Source organism: Neovison vison, chromosome 9 (genome assembly GCF_020171115.1).
Source record: "Neovison vison isolate M4711 chromosome 9, ASM_NN_V1, whole genome shotgun sequence".
Classification (NCBI taxonomy): Eukaryota; Metazoa; Chordata; class Mammalia; order Carnivora; family Mustelidae; genus Neogale; species Neogale vison.
Window position 1 is genome coordinate 35,273,193 of NC_058099.1, and position 22,088 is coordinate 35,295,280.

At 43.1% G+C, this 22,088-nt stretch overlaps 1 protein-coding gene across 7 annotated transcripts in view; it reads left to right on the forward strand.

Annotated features, from left to right (window-relative positions):
• Positions 1-21,873, forward strand: part of GNE (glucosamine (UDP-N-acetyl)-2-epimerase/N-acetylmannosamine kinase) — a 59,357-nt gene extending 37,484 nt beyond the window's left edge. For all 7 annotated transcript variants that reach the window (XM_044265361.1, XM_044265355.1, XM_044265360.1 and 4 more), the window contains exons 3-12: positions 83-534; positions 3,680-3,832; positions 5,946-6,158; positions 9,670-9,757; positions 10,500-10,710; positions 13,343-13,472; positions 13,814-14,035; positions 15,908-16,090; positions 18,581-18,697; positions 19,723-21,873. In XM_044265361.1, coding sequence (XP_044121296.1) covers positions 83-534; positions 3,680-3,832; positions 5,946-6,158; positions 9,670-9,757; positions 10,500-10,710; positions 13,343-13,472; positions 13,814-14,035; positions 15,908-16,090; positions 18,581-18,697; positions 19,723-19,958 — 2,005 coding nt within the window. In that variant the 3' untranslated portion in view covers positions 19,959-21,873. The remainder of the gene's footprint in view (positions 1-82; positions 535-3,679; positions 3,833-5,945; positions 6,159-9,669; positions 9,758-10,499; positions 10,711-13,342; positions 13,473-13,813; positions 14,036-15,907; positions 16,091-18,580; positions 18,698-19,722) is intronic.
• Positions 21,874-22,088: the final 215 nt, after the last annotated feature.

Below are 22,088 nucleotides of genomic sequence, written 5' to 3' on the forward strand. Positions count from 1 at the left end.
GATGTTACTGCTTTTTTCATATGTTTTTATGGCCCTGTGTTGAAGAACATGCTCTCATATCTTTATTTCTTTTCTGCTTTAGGAACACATACCGCATGATTGAACAAGATGACTTCGACATTAACACCAGGCTGCACACAATTGTTAGAGGGGAAGATGAGGCAGCCATGGTAGAATCAGTGGGCTTGGCCCTAGTGAAGCTACCAGATGTCCTTAATCGCTTGAAGCCTGATATCATGATTGTTCACGGAGACAGGTTTGACGCCCTGGCTCTGGCTACATCTGCCGCCTTGATGAATATCCGAATCCTTCACATTGAAGGTGGGGAAGTCAGTGGGACCATTGATGATTCTATCAGACATGCCATAACCAAACTGGCTCATTATCATGTATGCTGCACCCGGAGTGCAGAGCAACACCTGATATCCATGTGTGAGGACCATGACCGCATCCTTCTGGCGGGCTGCCCCTCCTATGACAAGCTTCTCTCTGCCAAGAACAAAGACTACATGAGCATTATTCGGATGTGGTTAGGTACGTATCAAACTTTATTCAGTCTAATGGTGGTTTTTGTCTGTTTGGATATTTCAGTTTTTTGTTGTTTTGTTTTTTTTTTTTTTTTTTTTTTTTAGAAACTACTGAATGTAGAATATTCCATTAGAATTCAGAAGATTAAAGTTTTAGTTCATAGCTCTCACCCTATGGTATGACTTCAACTCTCTGAGACTCACCTTTTCTGTGGAATAGTCTTACTGGATTGAATTTTTAAAAAATCTTTGCTGTAGTTTATAGAATGGTATGCTTTTAATCCATTAAATATGCTATGGGTAAATAGTTACAAGGAGAGATCCTGATATAACAACAAGGGGGGAAAAGCAAGCTACAGAATTATATGTATAAATGATGCTATTTTAATAAAATTGTAATATAGTGGAAAGATGAAGAAGTATGTATCCCAAATCATTTATAATGTTGAATTCTGGTTAGTAGAGTTATGGATGTTTTGGTTTTTGTTTTCCTGTATTTTGTTTTTTGGGAAATGAAAATACTTTTTTAAAAAGATTTATTTGACAGAGTGTGGGGAGAGGGGTGAGAGGGAGAAGGAGAGAGAATCCCAAGCAGACACCATGCTGAGCATGGAGCCTGACTTGGGGCCTGATCCCATGACCCTGAGAGCACAACCTGAACTGAAACCAAGAGTCAGATGCTGAACTGTGCTACCCAGGCACCCCTGATAAAACTATTTTTAATTTTATCTTCTCTCATATGAGATTGTTGGAATATTTAGATAATATTGAAGCCAGTAAGCTATAATTACTTACTAATATAAGGGGCTCTGGTGATTATAAAGAAAGCAAAAATCATAGTTGTACCATTAGTATTATTTCTGTAAATAGCCTTAAGTTCTGAAATCTTCACTGATCAATGATCTAACTTCCTGGAAATTACCTTTTTTGAATAAGAGGAAAGAAAATTGTTTGATAAACAACATCATTGCTTAATTTACAGCAAGAGTACTATCTAGAGGGCAAATCAAGATCATTCTTCAACATTTGCGACTCTTTTTTAAAGAGGTAGATCTATAATTTAATGAAATTAATCAATAGAAAATTGATTTAGTGGGGCACCTCGGTAGCTCAGTCGGTTAGCCACTGACCCTTGATCTCAGCTCCGGTCTTGATCTCAGGGTCACGAGTTCAAACCCTGTGTTGTGCTCCACAAAAAATTGATTTAGTGATTGTGTGTGTGTGTGTGTGTGTGTGTGTGTGTGTGTGTGTGTGTGTTTTAGCAAGTGTGGGGAGGGACAGAGGGAAAGAATCTTCAGGCAGACTCCCTGCTGGGTGCGGAGCCCACATGGGGCTTGATCCCACAACCCATGAGATTGTGACCCTGAGACCTTGTGACAAGAGCTCAATAGACTGAGCCACCCTGGTACCTTGTGATTGTGTATATTTTTAATTTAGATCACATTAGAACAAGTAAGGAATAGGGTTTTCCTATAATGCGTTAATCCAATCTGTATATTTCTTACCCTTGCACAGATATTAGTTATCAAGGAGCCTGTCTAGATAATGCCAACGGAACAAATTCTGTCACTTCAGTCTCTCCTTTTTGTATGCTGCTGCTTCTTCTTCTGTTTAAAAAAAAAAAAAAGATTTTTATTTATATGAGAGAAGGAGAGAGGATGAGCTGGGTGGAGGGCCAGAGGGAGAGAGAAAAGCAGGCTCCAGCTGAGCAGGGAGCCTGATGTGGGGCTGGATCCCAGGACCATGGCATCAAGACCTGAGCCAAAGGCAGACACTTAACCAACTGAGCCACCCAGGTGCCCCTCCTTTTTGTATGCTTTAAGTCAACACTCTTGCATTCTGATTATTCTGTTTGCTCTAGATGGATTCTGAAAAAACTGTACTTCTGAAAAACTTGTAATGAATAGAACATAACCCTTACAAAGCAAAATGTGGCAAGACTATACTTGTGGGGCTTAAGGTTCTATTTGGAACCACTTCAGCAGCTTCTTTATAAAAAGAAGGATGACAAAACAGCAAAAACGATTTTTTTGGTAAAGCTGGTGGAAAAGAAAAGACAGTGAGTCAAAGCCACCCACCCATGGCTGTATGTTTTGTGCAAAACCTGTAACTACTTCTCCACCTGCAACTTCGGATGGTATTACTCTGCTTCTAGGAAGAACAGGGTTTGGTAGGCCACTTAGAGCGTACAAGGTCGTCTTCAGAACACAAATAACAGTCCTAGTAAAAATATTAGCATATTGTTAAAAAGACTTGGGGCACCTGGCAGGCCCTATTAGTTAAGTGTTTGACTCTTGATTTCAGCTGTGTTCATGATCTCAGGGTCATGAGATCGGGCCCTGTGTCTGGCTCTGTGCTGGGCATGGAGTCTGCTTAAGATTCTTTCTCCCTCTCCCTCTGCCCCTCCCCTTCCCTCTCTTAAAAAAAAAAAAAAAAAAGGTTAAGAAGACTTGTTAAATTCCTAATAATGAAAGAAATACCACAGTAAATAGAGAACTTCACAACATTAACCAAAATGATGATACCTTAAATGGAAAGTGTTGTGTAGAAGGGCTGAGTGAGACGAAGCAGAGTGATGTCAGAAATTGCACATCGAGGAACAAGAGGTTTCATGTTTAGTCTCTTCCTCTGGTTCCCACCAAGGAGAAAATGCAGTAGCCCAGAGACAAACTTTAGAAGGTGGAAGGGTATCTCTAGGAAGGTACTGATCCTACACTCTGCAGGGAAATAGCCATTACTGTTATTTCTTGTTCTCTTATTTCTGCTGGCTATGCATTAAAGTCATCTTGAGCATCAGCAGTTCATTCATTGCTGACAGTTCATTAGAAACACTGGTTAGAAATGGAGAAGATTTACATTTTTCTAATGCTTTGAAATATTTTGAATTTTAAAGCAACAGATTCTAGTGACTGCTGTTTAAAGTTACATATGTTGTTTGTGGTAGCAAGCACCTTTTGCTGGATTCTAGGACTTGTTCCTCTGTGTTCTTACTATTTGATCCTATATTCAGATACTCTGCCTGGGATGTGGCAAGCTGTTTTTATCTTGGAATTTTTAAGCACAGATTTTGGGATCTTACTTTTTAGAATTTGCTTCTTCCTCTTTAAGATTCTTAACTAATGATGCAGTGTGGTTTGATTTTCTTTAAACAGGTGATGATGTAAAATCTAAAGATTACATTGTTGCGCTACAGCACCCTGTGACCACTGACATTAAGCATTCCATAAAAATGTTTGAATTAACACTGGATGCGCTTATCTCATTTAACAAGCGGACCCTAGTTCTGTTTCCAAACATTGATGCAGGTAATTGAAACTGAAGTTATGCCACCAACTTTTCTGACGTTATGTTTCTATTATGTCTTCTTTTAACTGCCCCTTCTGTCTTGCTGATCTTACCATTGAAGCCATTGTAGTCTGAAATGCATTCCATTAATTAGGGGATCGCTGAGTTTGTAGCAGATGGAAGCTTGTGATGTTTTTGCCAAGTTTAGTAGAAACTGAATACGAAAGAAATACTACAGAAATTTTCTCCGGCCTCCACTGTAGTTCCAAATTTAGTCTCTTCCCTCCAGTTTCCACCAGTGAGAAAATGCAGTAGCTAAAAGACATTAACCTTAGAAGGTGAAAGGGGATCTCTAGGAAAGTAATGATCCTAGTGAGTGCCATAAACTAGCCACTGTTGTTATTTCTTGTTTTCTTACTTATTTCTGTTAGCTATACCTTGGTCTTGGGCATAGGCAGTTGAAATCTGGAGTGCCCAACCAGTTCATCCTCAAGCCTGATCTCGACTTGTACTGGACGGTACTGTAGCCTTTGGTGCTGGTGAGACCTTAAGCAGGTTAACAGGAAGATGAGATATAAATGAGAAATGCAGAGCAGGGCCTGACACTGCAGAATTTTGAATTACTGGTTTAGCTGATGCCACTTACTGCTGAGATTTTAGGCATTTTTTTGATGAAGGAGGCAGGACCCTTCTCTGCAATACCAAGATGTTACCATCTTACTCTGAAGGTATCCCTCTCCTAGTGTCTCTTGAATAATCTTTTCTGTTTGGGGGAAACAACGTAGGATCTTAGCTGGAAAAAAAGAAATTAAGACTCCCCAACCCAGGTTTCATCCAGGTGGTGTACTAGTATTACAAAAACCTTAATATTGATTCTTCTAATCCTTTCAATTTTCTGTAAACATTTGGTAATTAATTATATGTCTCTCACTCAGTATTCATTGTCAGCGATACTTTATTTGTTATAAACATTCCTGATTGTATATACTTTAGAATTAGAGATATTTTTCCTCTAGGAAAGTAAAGGGTCCAAGGAGTACCTAAATCATGTCTGGCACTCACCTGTCCTCCTCACAGGGTTTTTGATAAAATACACACAAGGAACAATAGGGAAATAATCATGGCATCTCTTTATCATTTTGTGATGTATGGCCCAATTCCCCAACAAAGCAGGGTAAAAGTAGTGTCCGGTTTAGGCTTAAGGCCAGAGAAAGCCTTCACTGAGCCCAAATCTAAATCTTGGAATAGTGCCATCTTCTGGCATACCAAATACTACAGTAATTATAGTCAGTGACCGGTGTGCTCCAGCAGGACTGGGCATAGAGACGTGGCCAAGCCTGCTGTAAGGACTTACACCCTGAATCTGTTACCTACCTCGCCACAGAAAATGTTAAAAAGAGAGAAAACACATGCATGTCCAGCTTTTCTTAAGTCAGTAGCTCCCTGCCTACTGGTGAACACGGTGTGGTGTGTGGTCCCTGTCCTGCTATCTAACCAATCTTGAGAGCAACCTTGTCTCCCTTCTAGATGGTAGCTAGGAAAGGGTGAGAAAGAGGCAATCCAAGCATTAAATGCTGCCTCCCTTTCATACATTTGTTTTAAAAATCATTCATTTGAAATAAAGTATCAGCTACAGTATCAGAATCTACATGTATTTTCTTGGCGCTCAGTTCATAAGAGTGGGAGTGCTGTCCAGTTGAGCTGTTAAAGTAACTATGAGCCTAGCTGAGGCAGAGGCTCTCTGATCAGCTCGGTGTGTGGAACCCAAGATTTTTCAATTTAGGAACTCCCAGCCTAAGACATAGAGACTGTTGGAGTGTCTTTGAACCTCTTAATTGCTGTTTAAGGTAGAGCTTTTACTGGGGGCATTAATAAAAGGCAATTTACATTGCTGAATCTGTTTGAAAAGTCCCAAATGCTGCTGTTTAAAATTCCTAGATGAGCTGATGCAGAGAGCTGACCAGACATTTTAGCTATTCATCATTCCTGAAAAGATCGGTAATTAAAGTTACTATCTCCCTAATTACCATCGTGAATTTTTATAGGGTGGTTTTTTGAAGCGGGGCTTAACTTGCCCGGAGAAATGGTTTCTCTCATAAACTGTTTAACAGGTGGTTCTTTCCATTTTCGCAGGGAGCAAAGAGATGGTTCGAGTGATGCGGAAGAAGGGCATTGAGCATCATCCCAACTTCCGTGCAGTGAAACATGTCCCATTTGACCAGTTTATACAGCTGGTCGCCCATGCTGGGTGTATGATTGGGAACAGCAGCTGTGGAGTACGAGAGGTTGGAGCTTTTGGAACACCTGTGATCAATCTGGGAACACGTCAGATTGGAAGAGAAACAGGTATTTACCTCAGTTTGTGTCTCAGCAGACTAGAAATATATATGGAATCAGTGGCTCCTGCCCACTGGTGAACACAGTGTGGTCGTTGTCCTGCTGTCTGACCAGTCGGATTAGCAACTGGGCCTCCGTTGGTGTAGGCAGTAGCTAGGGAAGTGTGAGGAGAGAGGCATTAAATATGGGCTCCCCCTTATACATCTGTGACATTTTTTTTTTTTAATTTTTTTTTTTAAGATTTTATTTTATTTATTTGAGAGAGAGAGACAGTGAGAGAGAGCATGAGCGAGGAGAAGGTCAGAGGGAGAAGCAGACTCCCCATGGAGCTGGGAGCCTGATGTGGGACTCGATCCCGGGACTCCAGGATCACGCCCTGAGCCGGAGGCAGTCGTTTAACCAACTGCGCCACCCAGGCGTCCCTGTGACATTTTTTTTTATCATGTATTTTAATTACTACAAGGTTTGCATGTATCAGTGCTGGAATGCACTTTTATGAACAAGTGAGTGAATGAGGTAAATGGCTAGCTGTCGCCTAAAATCTATAAATAACACAATGTGATTATCAATTTTTTTAGGCCTCCACTTAACATTTTTATTGTCTTTATAATGTCAGAGCTAATATTTTCTTAGCTGATTATGGTCTTTGATGGCTGTGTTTGAGATAGAATGATTGTGTTGTAAGTATATGAATGCCAGTCTTTCATTTGTGGGTGCAGTAGAGTTCCTTTAATGAATACTTTAGAGCATGGAAATTCTAAATAAGATGCCCCCTTAACAGAAGTATAAGAAGGATAATTATTAATGAATTTGCTGGTCGAGGTAGATCTTATTAATATTAGTCCAAGTTCTAATAATATCCATATAAATATATTTCTGTAGCTAATGGAAGTATATGTACTCTGCGGGTAAAGATCTAGACTAGAATCAGAGAAGTTCGTTCCAGCTCTGCTCTTTCTGTGTATGTAGTTGCTAGCCTAATTTTCTATTACCTTTAGGTCTTCTTCCTCTTTCGTTCCCAACGTACTACATAACTTTATTCTAGAGGGAGGGGAGATTGATGATAGACCAAAAAAACAAGTATCAGACCTTCTGGGTGCTGTGTAGCCTGTAACACAGGTAATATGATGGGATACATTAGATGACAAGGCCTCGTTGAGAGGACACTTCAGCTGAGACCCAAGTGACAACGAATCTGCTATGTGAGGATCAGGGAGGAAAAGAGGGAACAGCCAGTGCGAAGACCCTAAGATGGGAACAAGCCTGATGTGGCTGAGAAACAGAAGGGCCAGTGTAACTGTAGGCTAGTAGGCAAGAGGAAGAGTGATGTGAGATGATATTAGAGAAGGAAGCAGACCACCGTAAGCCAGGTTAGATAATCTGGGATGTATTTCTAAGTATCATGGGAAGCCATTTATGGGAGGAGGACACGACGTGACTTGCATTTTGGAAAGACCACTCTGCTGCTCTGTGCAGAGTGGAGTATGGTGGGACAGGACTGGAAGCAGGGAGACCACTTAAGAGTTTCAGTTCATATGAGAGCTGATAGTGGCTTAGAGTACCTGGTAATAACAGAGAGGGACAAAGTTTAGGTCTGGGGTTTGTTAGAGTACTTGCTGCTGCTTGGATGTGAGCAGTGAAAGGAAAAAACTAAATTTTTGGATTGAGCAGCGGGGTACTCTTTCCTGACATAGGGGACACTGCAGGAGGAACACATTTGGGAGGGAGGAATTAAGAGTTCTCCAGTAGCCATGTTAAATTTGAGATGCCTATCAGATTTCAAAATGGACATGGCAAGCAAGCAGCTCTGATAGTTGTAGGGAGAGTCAGAGTTGGGAGATAGAAATTTGAGAGTGATTGATATGTGGACAGTGTGTAGTTAAGATATCCGTTCATCTGCTATAACAGAGAGACCCAAAATAATAGTGTCTAAATAAGTTAGATACTCTTTCTCATTGGTATAGCTCCATGGTCATCAGAGAATTAGCCTCTGTCTGTCTTCTTGATAGATGCTCCAACTCTTGCTGTCAGGTCCACATTTTAGCCATTGGGAAGGAAGAGAGGAAAGGTGTCCTTCCTTATAAAAGCACAACTTGGAAGTTGCAAATATTTCTTCACATAGCCTATCAGAATATAGTCACAGGGTCACATCTAGCTGTAGGAGAAGCCGAAGAATATAGTCTTTAGCTCAGTTATTAGATGTGCAGCTAAAAATTCTGTTACAAGTACAGAGAAAGGATATGGAGGATAATGGTGCCCTCTGCCAGAGATGTCATTTCAAACGCAGGGACGACATGAGATTGCCCAGGGGTGACATGTAAATAGGGAAGAGAATGGAGCCCTTCAGCATTCAGAGTTCCAGTGAGGAGGAAGGGGCCGGCAAGGAAGACTGAAAAGCAAATGCCAGTGGGGTCAGAGGAAATCCAGGAGGGTGATAGCAGTAAAGCCCAGAAAAGAAATTGTTTTGAAGAGACGGAGCTGACTCTGCGGAGAGCTGAAGGACTGTGTGAACAGTTGAACACTGGATTTGCAGTGGATCTTCTGTTGTCAAAGGCAGTCTTGTATGTTCTGTCACCACACTTGGATAAGCACAATGCCTGTCCATCCTTTTGTTCTCACCTACTTACTTTGGAGGGTATGGCATCTCTCTGTGCTGCCCACTGCTCAGCCTTCTACCCATGTTCTAGATCCCCACCTTTCCTCCCTTTTCTGGGAACTCCGGGGCATCCTTTCTCTGCCATGGATCTTCAGCCTCCTTCTCACTGAAACATTCCTCGGCCTCTCACATCTTAGAAAGAACAGCCCCACTCCTCTTTCTGGCTCCCACTCTTCTCTTCTTAGCCAGAACTATTGAAAAATATGGCCATTTTCACTGTATTGACTCCATCACATTGGTCAGAAAATACGTGGAAACAAAGTAGTTGAACAGCCAGCTGAGTAGATGGAAGGCAGGTGGATGGAGAGAGTGGGCACACTAGATGACTAGGGTGGGGAGGGGTATGCAGGTGCTAGATTCATGCATATCATTTATTTCAATAAATCAATAAGAACTTGATTTATTCTCTTTGGGAATAAAGGACCCTAGTGTTCTTAAATATTTCATACATGGAAATCTTTCTTTTTTTTTCCTTTTTTTTTTTTTTTAAGATTTTATTTATTTATTTGACAGAGAGAGATCACAAGTAGGCAGAGAGGCAGGCAGAGAGAGAGAGGAGGAAGCAGGCTCCCTGCTGAGCAGAGAGCCCGATGCGGGGCTCTATCCCAGGACCCTGAGATATGACCTGAGCCGAAGGCAGCGGCTCAACCCACTGAGCCACCCAGGCGCCCGATACATGGAAATCTTTCTGAGAGGGCTTTAAAACGTATAAAGGAGAAAAGTTGATGTTGCTCTAATGGACTCATTTGAAGTCCTCTGGGTTTCAGGGTTAATTATGAGCACAGCACAACAAATTGCTAATTTCTTTATTCTTTGGATGTTTCCACTTTCAAATCATTGTAATGTGTCACTGGGTTCACCTAGGGGAGAATGTCCTTCATGTCCGGGATGCCGATACCCAAGACAAAATACTGCAAGCATTGCACCTTCAGTTTGGTAAACAATACCCTTGGTGAGTATATACTCCTTCTAAAGTGATTTCAAAGGGGAGCTGCCTTGGGTACCATTTTTAAGCGTGATCATCTTCAGTCATTTTAACAGAGCTTTCATTCTACATCCGTCAGGGTCCCCTAGCTGCAAGTGAGGCAGGGCTTGCTGATAGAACCCCGGTTATTCTACCAAGGGTTCAAATGGAGGGTAACTTCTTTTATTTGTCCCAGTTAATTAATATAGCACTTCTGCCAGGAAAATACCTCTTGAGCCTATTTTGACTTTTTGTAAATAGGAGAAAATAATTGATTTTCTTTAAAAATAGTCTAGTTCAACCTTGTAATTTAGACTGCTCTCCTCTCTCTTTCAAAGTAATGAGATTTTCCTATATTTGAATGTTTGAATTCTGAAAATAACCATTTTTCCCATGAATGCAAAGATGAAGAAAGCAATAAATAAATAAATTTGTTGTCCCAAACTAGGTTACATTCTGAAATTAGCTTAACTAACATAATTTGTTCTTAATGATAGAGGCATTCATTATTGGTATCTGAGGCTGAAAATAGCTGTATTTCAGTCAACAGTAGAATTAGACCTTCTGTGAGTAATGTGCACATACTTACTGTGTTGCTGGTGATATCAGATGTTATTTTAAAATGAAGCACAACTTTATTACCTGAAGTCTCGGTTTCTATTAGCACCATGTCCTCATGTCATTTAAAATGTATGAGAGAAGTGTTTAATTGATTTTTTTGATCTTGTAGTTCAAAGATCTATGGGGATGGAAATGCTGTTCCGAGGATTTTGAAGTTTCTTAAATCTATTGATCTTCAAGAGCCACTACAAAAGAAATTCTGCTTTCCTCCTGTGAAGGAGAATATCTCTCAAGATATTGACCATATTCTTGAAACTCTAAGTGCCTTGGCTGTTGATCTCGGTGGGACAAACCTCCGAGTTGCAATAGTCAGCATGAAGGTAAAATTCCTAAGTCTTAACTTCATATCTTATGTAAATGATTTTTTTAACTATGTTTGGAAGGTAGGACTAGAAACATTAGAGCTTGTAATCATTTGCCCACAGTATTGACATTTGGATCCATTACAATGTTTGCCTCACTATTTTACTAAGCATTAACATTTCAAAGAAGTAAAATTTTCTGGGAATCCAAGTTAGTAGACTTGAATTGACAGTGGGAGACCCCTTACGCACCAGAGAGGCCTCTTGCCATCCAGGAGACCTGGAATTCTGTACTTGGTAAAGCATGGAGCGTGCTGATTACTGTCACTATCTAGGGAAGGGTGTCAGCAAATGGTGAAGGGAATTGCATCTTCTCTAGATAGAACATGATTTTAGTTGAGTACAGCATACTATAACCAAAAGATCAACACAGCGTTGACAGAAACTGAGAGCGCCTTCATAAAAACATAAATTGTTCATGTTAAAATGGTCTCTGATGACTTAAGAATAAACGTACCAGAAAAACCTTTGAAATATTATAGGTATGTAAAATTTTAGGAATCTGTGAGAAATGGCAAGGATTTAAAAAAATAAAGTTGTTTAGGTCAAATAAAGCAAAACAAAACATAATTTTCTCAAAAGAGACCAATGTCTCCTTTGTAAATACTCTTTAAAAAGCATTAATAGAAGGTTTTCTTAAAGATGATCTTTCTGATCTGGCCAGAACCCTGTGTAGTGGTCAAATTCTAGAAACATTCCTATTAAAATCAAGAAGAAAAGAAAGATGTTTTCTGCAACATTATTGCACATAATTCTGGAAGTTAGGAAGGGAATAAAAGCAAGGGACAGACAGCACAAGTGGAGATTGTGCACAGAGTAAAACAAAAAATATTATAGACAATATGAATAAATAAGCTTGCAGAATTAAAAAGACACCTGAGCAAAATGGTTAGATGTTAGGATAAATATATAAATATCAGTGACTTCCTACTTAACATGAACTTTTAGGCAAAGATTTTTGAGTTTTCCTGTGAGTGAGTGTTAGCTGACTGCACATTAGCATTACCTAGAAGCTTTAAAAAATATATAGATATCTGGCTCCCACCCCAAGACCAATTTGCATCTCTGGGCAGCATCAGTATTTATTCAAAGTCCGGGTGATTCTGCTGCACAGTGAACATCGAGAAGCACAAGTTAGGTTTGCTTTCCTGTTTGTTTATTTAGTTTAACTAGGCTCCACAGCCAGCGTGGTGCCCCGCGTGGGGCTCAAACTCACGACCATAAGAATAAGACTTGAGCCGAGATCCAGAGTTGGCCCCTTAACCAGCTGAGCCATGCAGGTGCCCCTACGTTTATTTGTAATGACAGTCATTAGAGACAGCCCTAACCTTGTAAATGGGCAAAATCCATTAGTAACGAAAGAATGGAAAAAGAGCCTATTCAGAACAACAACCAGAAAAATTGTAAGAATCATGTAAACCCAAAAACTATGTAATTTATATAAAGAAAATTATAAAATTTTAGCATATAATGTAAAGGCTTGAAAAATATCCTGGATGGGAGTGCTGAGTATTGTTAAAATGTCAATACTTTGCAAATTGAATTATAAGTCTAACTTTTTTTTTAAGTCTTTTTTTTCTTTTTAAAGATTTTATTTATTTATTTGACAGAGATCACAAGTAGGCAGAGAGGCAGATAGGGGGTGGGTGGGGGGAGAATGCAGGCTCCCTGCTGAGCAGAGAGCCCATGTGAGTCTTGATCCCAGGACCCTGAGACTGTGACCTGAGCCGAAGGCAGAGGCTTTAACCCACTGAGCCACCCAGGCGCCACAAAGAAAAATTTTTTAAAAAAGAAAAATTTAGGAGAGGGGCACCTGGGTGGCTCAGAGGGTTAAAGCCTCTGCCTTCGGCTCGGGTCATGATCCCAGAGTCCTAGGATGGAGCCCTGCATCGGGCTCTCTGCTCGGCAGGGAGCCTGCTTCCTCCTCTCTCTCTCTGCCTGCTTCTCTGACTACTTGTGATCTCTGTCTGTCAATAAATAAATAAAATCTTTAAAAAAAATAATTTAGGAGAGACTCTCCTTGACATAGTATTAAAACATATCACAAACCACAGTAATTTATTTATTTTGTGGGGGCGGGCAGCATAGCAAAGTTTATTGAGCAACAGCAAAGTGATAGTACAAAGCTCCTAGGGAGGGAGGGGGCCTGAGAGGGCTGCCCACAAAGCGTGGTAATATAAACATCGTAGAACCCTGCTCTTACGGCTTTCCTTTATGGGTGATTAAAGCTTAACCTCCTTAGCATATTTCTTTAACTACCTTAGTTTTTAAGCAAGTAAATTTGGTCACCCTGAAAGAGTAAACTATGACCTTCTCACAAAGATTGAGATGAGCCAGCATTCACTTGGCATGGTGAGGGACCAGGGTTTGCTTTGGAGCCGCCACTCTTGGGGGTGGCTTCCCCAAGACGGCTGGGGTGGACCCCAGGGCTGGCCCACATGGGAGCAGCTCCCCTCCAAGCACTCGGCAGGGTCTGCAGGCCTCTCCGTCCTGTAACGAAGCCTGATTCAGCACAAAAGAGGTCAGAAAATTCACAGGACACTCCTTAGGTAAGATCAGTGAGATAGGGGTTGTTTGTTTTCTCTTTTAGGGTGAAATTGTTAAGAAGTATACTCAGTTCAATCCTAAAACCTACGAAGAGAGGATTAATTTAATCCTACAGATGTGTGTAGAAGCTGCGGCAGAAGCTGTAAAACTGAACTGCAGAATTTTGGGAGTAGGTGAGCTTGTGAATTGCATATTCAAGAAATGTTCATTTTGATACAGAGTTCTGATGCATGACTGACCCATCAGGTCACTGCCCTGTGTATGTGGCTCCAGGTCCTGTCTGTGGGTCCCAAGCATGGGGACTTTTTGGAACAGCAGTCATCATTATGGATACAAAGGTGGGGAGCTGCAGATGTAGCTCAGAATTGCCTGACATTTCCTTGCAGTCTTTGGTAATATTTGTCTTAGGAGATTTTGGGTGAATTAATTTGTGTTTGAAACCCAGAAAGTGGGCACACTTTTTTCTAAGATTGCTTATGAGAATTGTTTTCCTGGCGTGTGTGGTGGAGCTCAGGTATTTCTACGGGCGGCCGTGTAAATCCTCGGGAAGGAGTTGTGCTGCATTCAACCAAACTGATTCAAGAGTGGAACTCTGTGGACCTCAGGAGCCCGCTCTCTGACACCTTGCATCTCCCCGTGTGGGTAGACAACGATGGCAATTGTGCTGCCCTGGCAGAAAGGAAATTTGGCCAAGGAAAGGGCCTGGAAAACTTTGTGACACTTATCACGGGCACAGGTGAGTGGAGTAAGTGAAGGTCGCTTTGGGAGTTCGAGTGTGTGTTGGGGCATGCCCTCAGCGTCCTCCAGGGAGCTTGTAAGTCTGCTTCATTCTCCACCTCCTGCTTGAATAGAGCCCGAAGGGGAGCCCTGTGTGAGTGCATAGGGCCTTCCTAGGCTTTCCTAAGCGTGTGCCCTGCCCTAGGTATGCATGTGGACCTCAGACTCCCAGAGACTTGTCAGAGCTATTCAGAGCTCTTACTCCCTGAAGCTTCTCCTTCCCAGCTTCTCCTCCCAGTCTTTTTGGTTAGTATAATATTTGCCTCAACTAGCAGCTGTTATCCTGGGCAGCAGAGACTAATAAACAGATTTTTCCTTTAAATGTCTTTGCCAACACTCCCCCACCTCCCCCCAACCCTGCCCCGGGTAGCCCCCTCCAGTTCTGTGGTAGATGACATAACAAGCTCTTTGAGCTGGTCCTCTAGGAGCTGCCAAGTAGGTGAATACAAACTAGAACAGTTTTTTGAAAATAGAGTTTGTCTTGCTTACTCCAGTACTGCCATCTTTGCTGAGAATGTGGGCTGGTTCAGGGCTACCAAACAGGGGAGCGGGTGTTGGGACCAGAAAATGCCAGAAAACCTTCTTATTAAAATTCAGAGGGTTTTTTTTTTTTTCCCCCTTGATTAAGCATTCCTCTTTTTGTTACAAACTTGTTAGTTTCCAGAGTTCCAAAAAATTTGGTTCTGACAGTTTTTGCCTATTTATTCATTGCTTTAGTGGAGGGATGGACTTCTGGAGCTGCCTACTCCCCCATTTTTGCTTATGTCCTGCTTTGTTTTCCAAATGAGGAAACAGACTCAGCCAGTAGGTGGTTGAGCCACCATGTGATCCCAGATAGGTCTAACCTCAAAATGTGTGTGCTGGTCAACTCTCCTCCTCTACCTCCCCTGGAAGCTCAAGCCCTTCTCCTACTAGTCTCAGACACAGTTTTAGCAAGGTCGCATATCATTTCCTAGATGTTCTGTCAGAGCAGACAGTCTGCAGATTAGAGGGGAGGAGTTGAAGAGTTGGTGCCATGGGAAGTAACTGATGGCAGGATAAGAAAGCAGGGCCTTCTCAGGCTTTCCTCCTTAATGACTCCTAAACTCCACAAACAAGAGGGTCATTGATACTCATAATCACCGAGTCACAGATTTTTAGACGTGGTGCCATTAAGAAGAGGCAAAATCATATTTTGTACGCTTTGTTTGAGAAACAGGGTGGTATATGATATATTTTGGAAAGATGGTCTTCTGTTGGGTTTCCCCTACACCAGAGCCCAAGATGAGGACTTAGGGTATTTTATGTAGGAGATGATGCTGAGAAGCAGGAATGAAGGAACGGGAAGAGAGCAGAGTAGGTGGAAAGCCATTATCCAGGTTGTCTTGAGGACAGTTGGGGGCTTCCCAAGAAGTCTGCAGAAGACCATGCAGAATTGTCCACTAGACTCTGCTGGCTCTTGTCTTGCTTGGTTGAGGACATCCTGTGCTCTTACGGGTGATGAGGCTCTTTATTGTTAGAGATGGCCTTGGTGAGGAGACAGGCGATGAGAGCTTGAGGTGGCATACTTGTCACACAGTGAGTCTGAGCCTACATGGGTCTGTTCCCCACAGCTGTCGTTGAAACCACAGCGAGCCAAATGGTCGTAGCATTAGGGTTAGGGTTAGGGTTGGGGATCTGCTTAAAGCATTTCCCTCCAGAATGCTTCCAGGTGAAATGCTGGTACTTAGTTAAATGTCAACTACTTAGGAAAGAACCCCACGTGCCACACTGCTAAACGGACGAAGCGTTGCTGTATCCCAGCTTCCTGTGTGAGCTGAGAGCCACCTCAGTGACTGTTCTCTCGCTGCAGGGATCGGCGGGGGGATCATCCATCAGCATGAGCTGATCCACGGGAGCTCCTTCTGTGCTGCAGAACTTGGTCACCTTGTTGTGTCTCTGGATGGGCCTGATTGTTCCTGTGGAGGTCGTGGATGTATTGAAGCCTACGCCTCTGGAATGGCCTTGCAGAGGGAAGCAAAGAAGCTACATGATGGTTGGTTTCTTTCACCTGAAGAATTATATAGCTAAACAGTAGACAAGTATTTCAAAGTAGATGTTTCCAGAAAGAGCTGGATACTGAAGCCAGAACATCTACCCTTCCCGCTTTCTGGAGGAAAGGTGGGGCTTCCTCATGCCCAAGCTCTGAAATCCCCTTAGTCCTGACCCATCTTAACACTTTGCTCTCCATGTGGGGGTGGACAAGGGTCTTGCGCTCCGGACAACGGGGAAGATTTGACTTTGTCTCCTCAGCCCCTAGCCCAAGCACTAAGTGGATTAACACATTACAGTTGTGAGCTCCAAGAAGTCTATTTGAATTAGTTGTTTCTGGACATGTTATAAAAGTCAGGATGGTTTCTGGTCTAATGCAAGAGGGAGTCATTTACTGTCATTATAATACAGCGTCAGATGTGCTGAGAATGCTGGCCTGAAAATGTAGATGCACATAAGGACACCAGTGTTCCCTCTTTGCCCTCCTCATACAGGGAAGGGAGTGTTAGGGTGCTCTCTGGGGTTGAGAGAGGCTAAATAGAATTAGCAGGGCAAGTTGGGATGAGCCAGGATGCTCTCAAGCCTGGGAAACAGTGCATAAAGGGCAACATAGGGTCAAGCATTGAAGAGGTGAGGCCAAGACCAGCAGCCATTGGAAAAGACATTGAAGACCAGCAGCCAATGGAGAAGACTTCTGGGGGGAAAAACCATGGTCAGATCTGAATTTTAGACTCTTCACGAAACTGAACTCTTTGTTTTCAGGGAGAAAAATACTAGTTGAGTGGACTAGCTTTAGATGGCGCCATTCTAGAGTGACTTCTGGTTTTCTGGTTGGATGGGCTGGGAATATAGGAGGAGGAACCAGCTGTGGCAGAAGGGGATGGTTGGGTGCCTGTGGGACGTTACTGGAGATGAGCAGCTGGCCGCTGGCTGTGGGGCTCTGGCGCTCAGGAGAGAGGGCTGGGCTAGAGGTGGGGATTTGGGAATCATCAGCACTGAGGTGTCAGTTAAATCTCTGCATGAGATTTGGAGGGAGGCAAGAGTCCGGGGTGGAATCCTGTAAAACAGCATTTAACAGGCAAAAAGGAAAACCAGGAAAAGGTAAAATCACAGAAGCCGAAGGGAGAGTTTCAAGGGGGGGGAGTAGTTGGAATGTCAAGCGCTGCTTATGAGTAAGAGAAAATCAGAAGAGTTCTTATTGGCTTTGGCCATGAGGACATCATTTGAAACCCTGAAAAACTTTGTTTTCAACTTCATTTTTATCATTAGCCTCCCTTAGGGGCCTGTTCAGACATTTTTTCCCTAATCATGGCCCCCACACATGCTGCTTCAGTACCACAGATCCACTGTTTATCTGTTTGTGTTTATGTACTATTTGTATAAAAAGAGTAAGCTTTTTTTTTTTTTTTGTCTCAGAAACCAGTTTTTGTTCCCCTGGGGGCAAATTCATGTCTTAAGAAAGAGCGAATTCAGTATCAGGAACAGAAGCCTGACTGCACTGAGGGAGAGGGAAGGAGTGCTTTGAGGACAGGGAGACTGTGAGCGCCTGCAGGCGGCGGGGATGGAAGTGAAGCTGGAGAAAGCAGGAGAGAAGGGGCGCTTGAGTCCCCCCCCCCCCCGCAGGGCTCCTGAGGAGCGGGGGGGATGAGCTGCAGGGCTTGGGCGGCAGGCCTGAGAGATGGAGAGGGAGCGTGAAGGTGTGCAGATCACAGATGTCTTTTTAGGCAGGGGCAGGAAGGGGTCCTCGTGGGGTCCTGTTGGAGAGGTCAGCAGTCCGGAGATCTCGTGATGGTGGGGACGGGGTAGAAGGTTTGAGGTGGTGGAAGTTGAGAAGAGCCCTGAGGGGGAATAGGGAGAGCTGGCAGGGAGGCTGGGAGGAGACCCCAGGGCGGGGGCTGGCGGGGGTGGGATTTGCTCTCATCAGAGCTCAAGCATGATAGCAGATGAGGAGGGAGATGGCCCTGGGTCCATGACGGGCAGAGTGCGGGGCAGGAAAGACAAGGACTGCAGCTAGTGCACCCACTTAGTGCTGAGTGAGCACTGACTCTGGCTCTTTTTTTGACTGAGGTCTTCTTTTATCCATGATCTCATATAGTTCCTCAAATAATCCTACTAGGGTATGTGGTGTTACCCCCATTTTCTAGAGAAGGCTCCAGAGGTGATGTGACTTGGATGGGGCTGTGCTGTGGGTCGTGGCCGAGCTGGCGACTGAACTCCTGTCCGTGTCAGTGCTTTAGGCGCTGCCGTAGAACGGCGGGGGCGGCGGGGGCTGCAAGTGACGGGACGTGCATCTGGGATGGATCAAGGAAGGAGAGAAATAGACGAATCTCTGTTGCATGAGGAAGTGAGAAGCGGGAAGCTCGAGGGCTGGCTAGGAGGCTCTGGTGGGACGGCTCGCTGCCCGCGGGTGCAGCGGGTGCAGCGGACTTCTCAGCCCGGCCCCCTGCAGGGCTGCACAGCTCACTAATGACTGCTGCTTCTCTCCTCCGCTCAGAGGACCTGCTCTTGGTGGAAGGGATGTCAGTGCCGAAAGACGAGGCCGTGAGCGCGGCCCATCTCATCCAAGCTGCGAAACTTGGCAACGTCAAGGCCCAGAGCATCTTGAGAACAGGTGAGGGTGGGGGCTCCGGTCCGGGCAGCCCTGCCATGGGCGGGCCCTCAGCCTGCCCAGGGCTCCCGCACACGCCCAGCTTCTCTTGGGACCAGCGCTCTGGAATGTGTGTTCGCTCTGGAATGTGTGTTCGGAGGTGTTTTCCTGCTTCTGAGAGAGCAAAAGGGAATGGCATTTGAGGTATTTGGCAGCACTGCCATTATTAAACAGGTTTTTTGTTTCGTTTTACGACTATGAATAAACTACTTGTCCTAAACTACTTGTTCATCTTATAGGAGAGTAAGAAAAAATATCACTTCAAGTTTTAACCATTCAGAGACGAACTATTAACATTTCCTTCCAGTCTTTGCTTTTTTTTTTTTTAACATAGTAGAGATCATATGGTGTAGTATATAGTATACCTAGCTTTTATTTTTTAATACCTAGCTTTTAAAATTTTAAAGCATTAACTTCATTTTCTCATATTAAGAATAAATCTTGGGGCGCCTGGGTGGCTCAGTCATTAAGCATCTGCCTTTGGCTTAGGTCATGGTCCTGGGGCCCTGGGATTAAGCCCCACATTGGGCTCCCTGCTTGGCAGGAGGCCTGCTTCTCCCTCTCTCACTTCCCCTGTTTGTATTTGCTCTCTCATCTTTCTGTCAAATAAATAAACAAAATCCTTAAAAAGTAAAAAAAAAAAAAAAAAAAAAGACTACATCACACATCATTTTAAAACCACCACTTTTCTGTTACATAGTGAGAATGTACTAAGTATTCTGGGCTGCTGACCCTTTTCTACCATGCTCTGGCGGGTTTTTTGTTGTGGTGGGGTTTGTTTTTTTGTTTGTTTTGTTTCTTAAAGATTTTACTTATTATAAAGAGTATACTAGCAGGGGGAGTACAGCCCGCTAGCTGTACAGGCAGAAGGACAAACAGACTCCCCACTGAGCAAGGAGCCCAACGCTGGCTGGAGCCCAGTTCTGACCTGAGCCACCCAGGCTTGATTTGGCTTTCAAGATTTACTTTCTGGTTTTGTTCTCTTGTAGCTGGAACGGCTTTAGGTCTTGGGGTTGTGAACATCCTCCACACCATAAATCCCTCCCTCGTGATCCTCTCTGGAGTCCTAGCCAGTCACTACATCCACATCGTCAAAGACGTCATCCGCCGGCAAGCCTTGTCCTCGGTTCAAGACGTGGATGTGGTGGTGTCGGATTTGGCGGACCCCGCCCTACTCGGTGCCGCCAGCATGGTTCTGGACTACACGACTCGCAGGATCTGCTAGGCCTCCCAGCGGTGCACCCAGACCAAGACTCTGAGCTGCTTCGTGGAATCAGGTTGTCTTTTAGACGAGCATTTCTTAAAAAGCAGATTTGGTATTTAAATTTGGTGTTTGGCAGGTGACTTCGGCAGTTAAATTTTTGCTCTTAGTCTCCTCTTCCGAAGCCACCTTTCCCAACCCTCATTTTTGTAGATGCTGCTCCTTCTGGGGTCATTTCAGCTCAAACCCTCTAAGCACCAGTCACAATCTTCTGTGCCAAAGTTGCTAGGACAGTAGACAAGGATGCCTCAGGACTCTGCTACTAGACGGGCCACGTAGACCTACAGGCCCTGCCTGAGGCGGGGCCTCAAGACTGGAGTGTAGATTGTTCTTCCTTCCTCCTCTGGCCCTAACCTCCGATTGCAGAAAGGGATCCGGTCAGGAAACAGAAGGAAATCTCACTGTGAAAGGCTTGAGTAAACTTTTTTAAAAAAACTGCTTTCCTGAGGTATTTTTAAAAGTGTACAATTTGATAAGCTTTGACATATGTATACCCCTGTGAAACCATCACTGCAGTCAAGACATTGGACACCTCTGTCATCCCCAAATGTTGTTTGCTTAATGCTGTTATTTATTACCCTTGCAGAATCTTGAGTAACTTTAGGGATCTGAATGAGTCACCTTCTTGACCTTGTCCTTATCTTCTTAAGGACAGCTGAGAAGCCACTAGGACTTGCAGCCTCTGCAAGGAGATTAACCATCCCCAAAGGATCTTTGCAACCGACAGATACCTCTCCCTTCAATAACCTTTCCTGCTAATGTTGAGTACGACCTTGGAGTATCCATTAAGCGAGTACTTGTGGAGCTCGTATCTGTGAATCTGGATTCTGGCTAAGTAAGATCCTGTGCTTTCAATGGTGTCAGGATACAAAGGCCAAGGTTCTTACTATCAATTTTAACCTAGAAGAAATACTAAGACCCTCCATTTGTTAAGTGCCTACTGGATGCCGGCTCTGAACTAGGTGCTTCATATACATTATTCCTAATTTGCACAACCTGGGAGGTAGATGTCCTCATTTCCATTTTATACAGCCCCAAACTAAGTCCTGATGTGCTGCAGTGATTACCTAAAGCCTTGTGGCTAGTGAGTCTTAGAAACAGGGTTTGATCCCAGGTCCCTCTGTGCTTTTCTGCTATGCCACACAACCTCTCAGATAAGAAACTTGCAAAATGTGAATATATCTTGATTTACTTCATACTACCAACAGCTTCAGTAAGACTGACTCAATTTGTCTTTGATGCTGTCCTTCAATGATAAACTTAATCAAATATTCCTCTATGCTGTGGACATTTTGCCAATACAGTTTTTGGTCCAGTGACAGGTTTTTATGGGTACTTTTAGATGATCTAAAAAAGCATATGCATGTTTTTCAGATTTTAATTTTAGGAAAACCTGAAGGTTTGCATTGTTTTGGTGTTGGCATACAAAATAAAGTGAAAGAATCTATATTGCCACTTCCTTCCTGGTGGTTAATGTGAAAAGATAGGTTGGCTGATTCTTAGAATTCCACCAGCCCTGAAATAATCTCCACATCCTGGTTATTGTTGAAAAATTCCACAGTGATTCCCAGGAAGGAAGCTGGTCGCTTGGCCATCAGCGCCCCGGGGGAGGTAGCGGACTATGAAGGGCATTGGTTGTCCCTTGGCGACATCTCTGACTGCCCTGTCCACTAGATAGGTGCATTGCTACCAAGTTTTATACCAAATATTTGGAAGGATGGTACTAAATCTAAAACCAAATCTTAGTTTTTATTAAATTCACGAAAAGGCTAATATATTCCAACATAATTATTACATATGCTTAATCACATATTTATTTTAATGTAAATATTTTTATGTTACTGTTCTGAGCCAAATTCTAAAGAAAAAATAAATCTATTTCTCTGTGGAAAGCCTACCATTTTTGCATTTTGTTTTCTTAATTAACTCTAATTAAAATTCCTTTCTAGAAGAGATTAAAATATTTTGTTGCACTGCTTGCTTTTTGAAGGTCATGTAACTTCTTAAGGCATCTAATATAAATTTCCTAACTAACAATTTTTTTGATAATAGGGAGCATTAATGTATTACATTTATTTATATTGCAACATGATC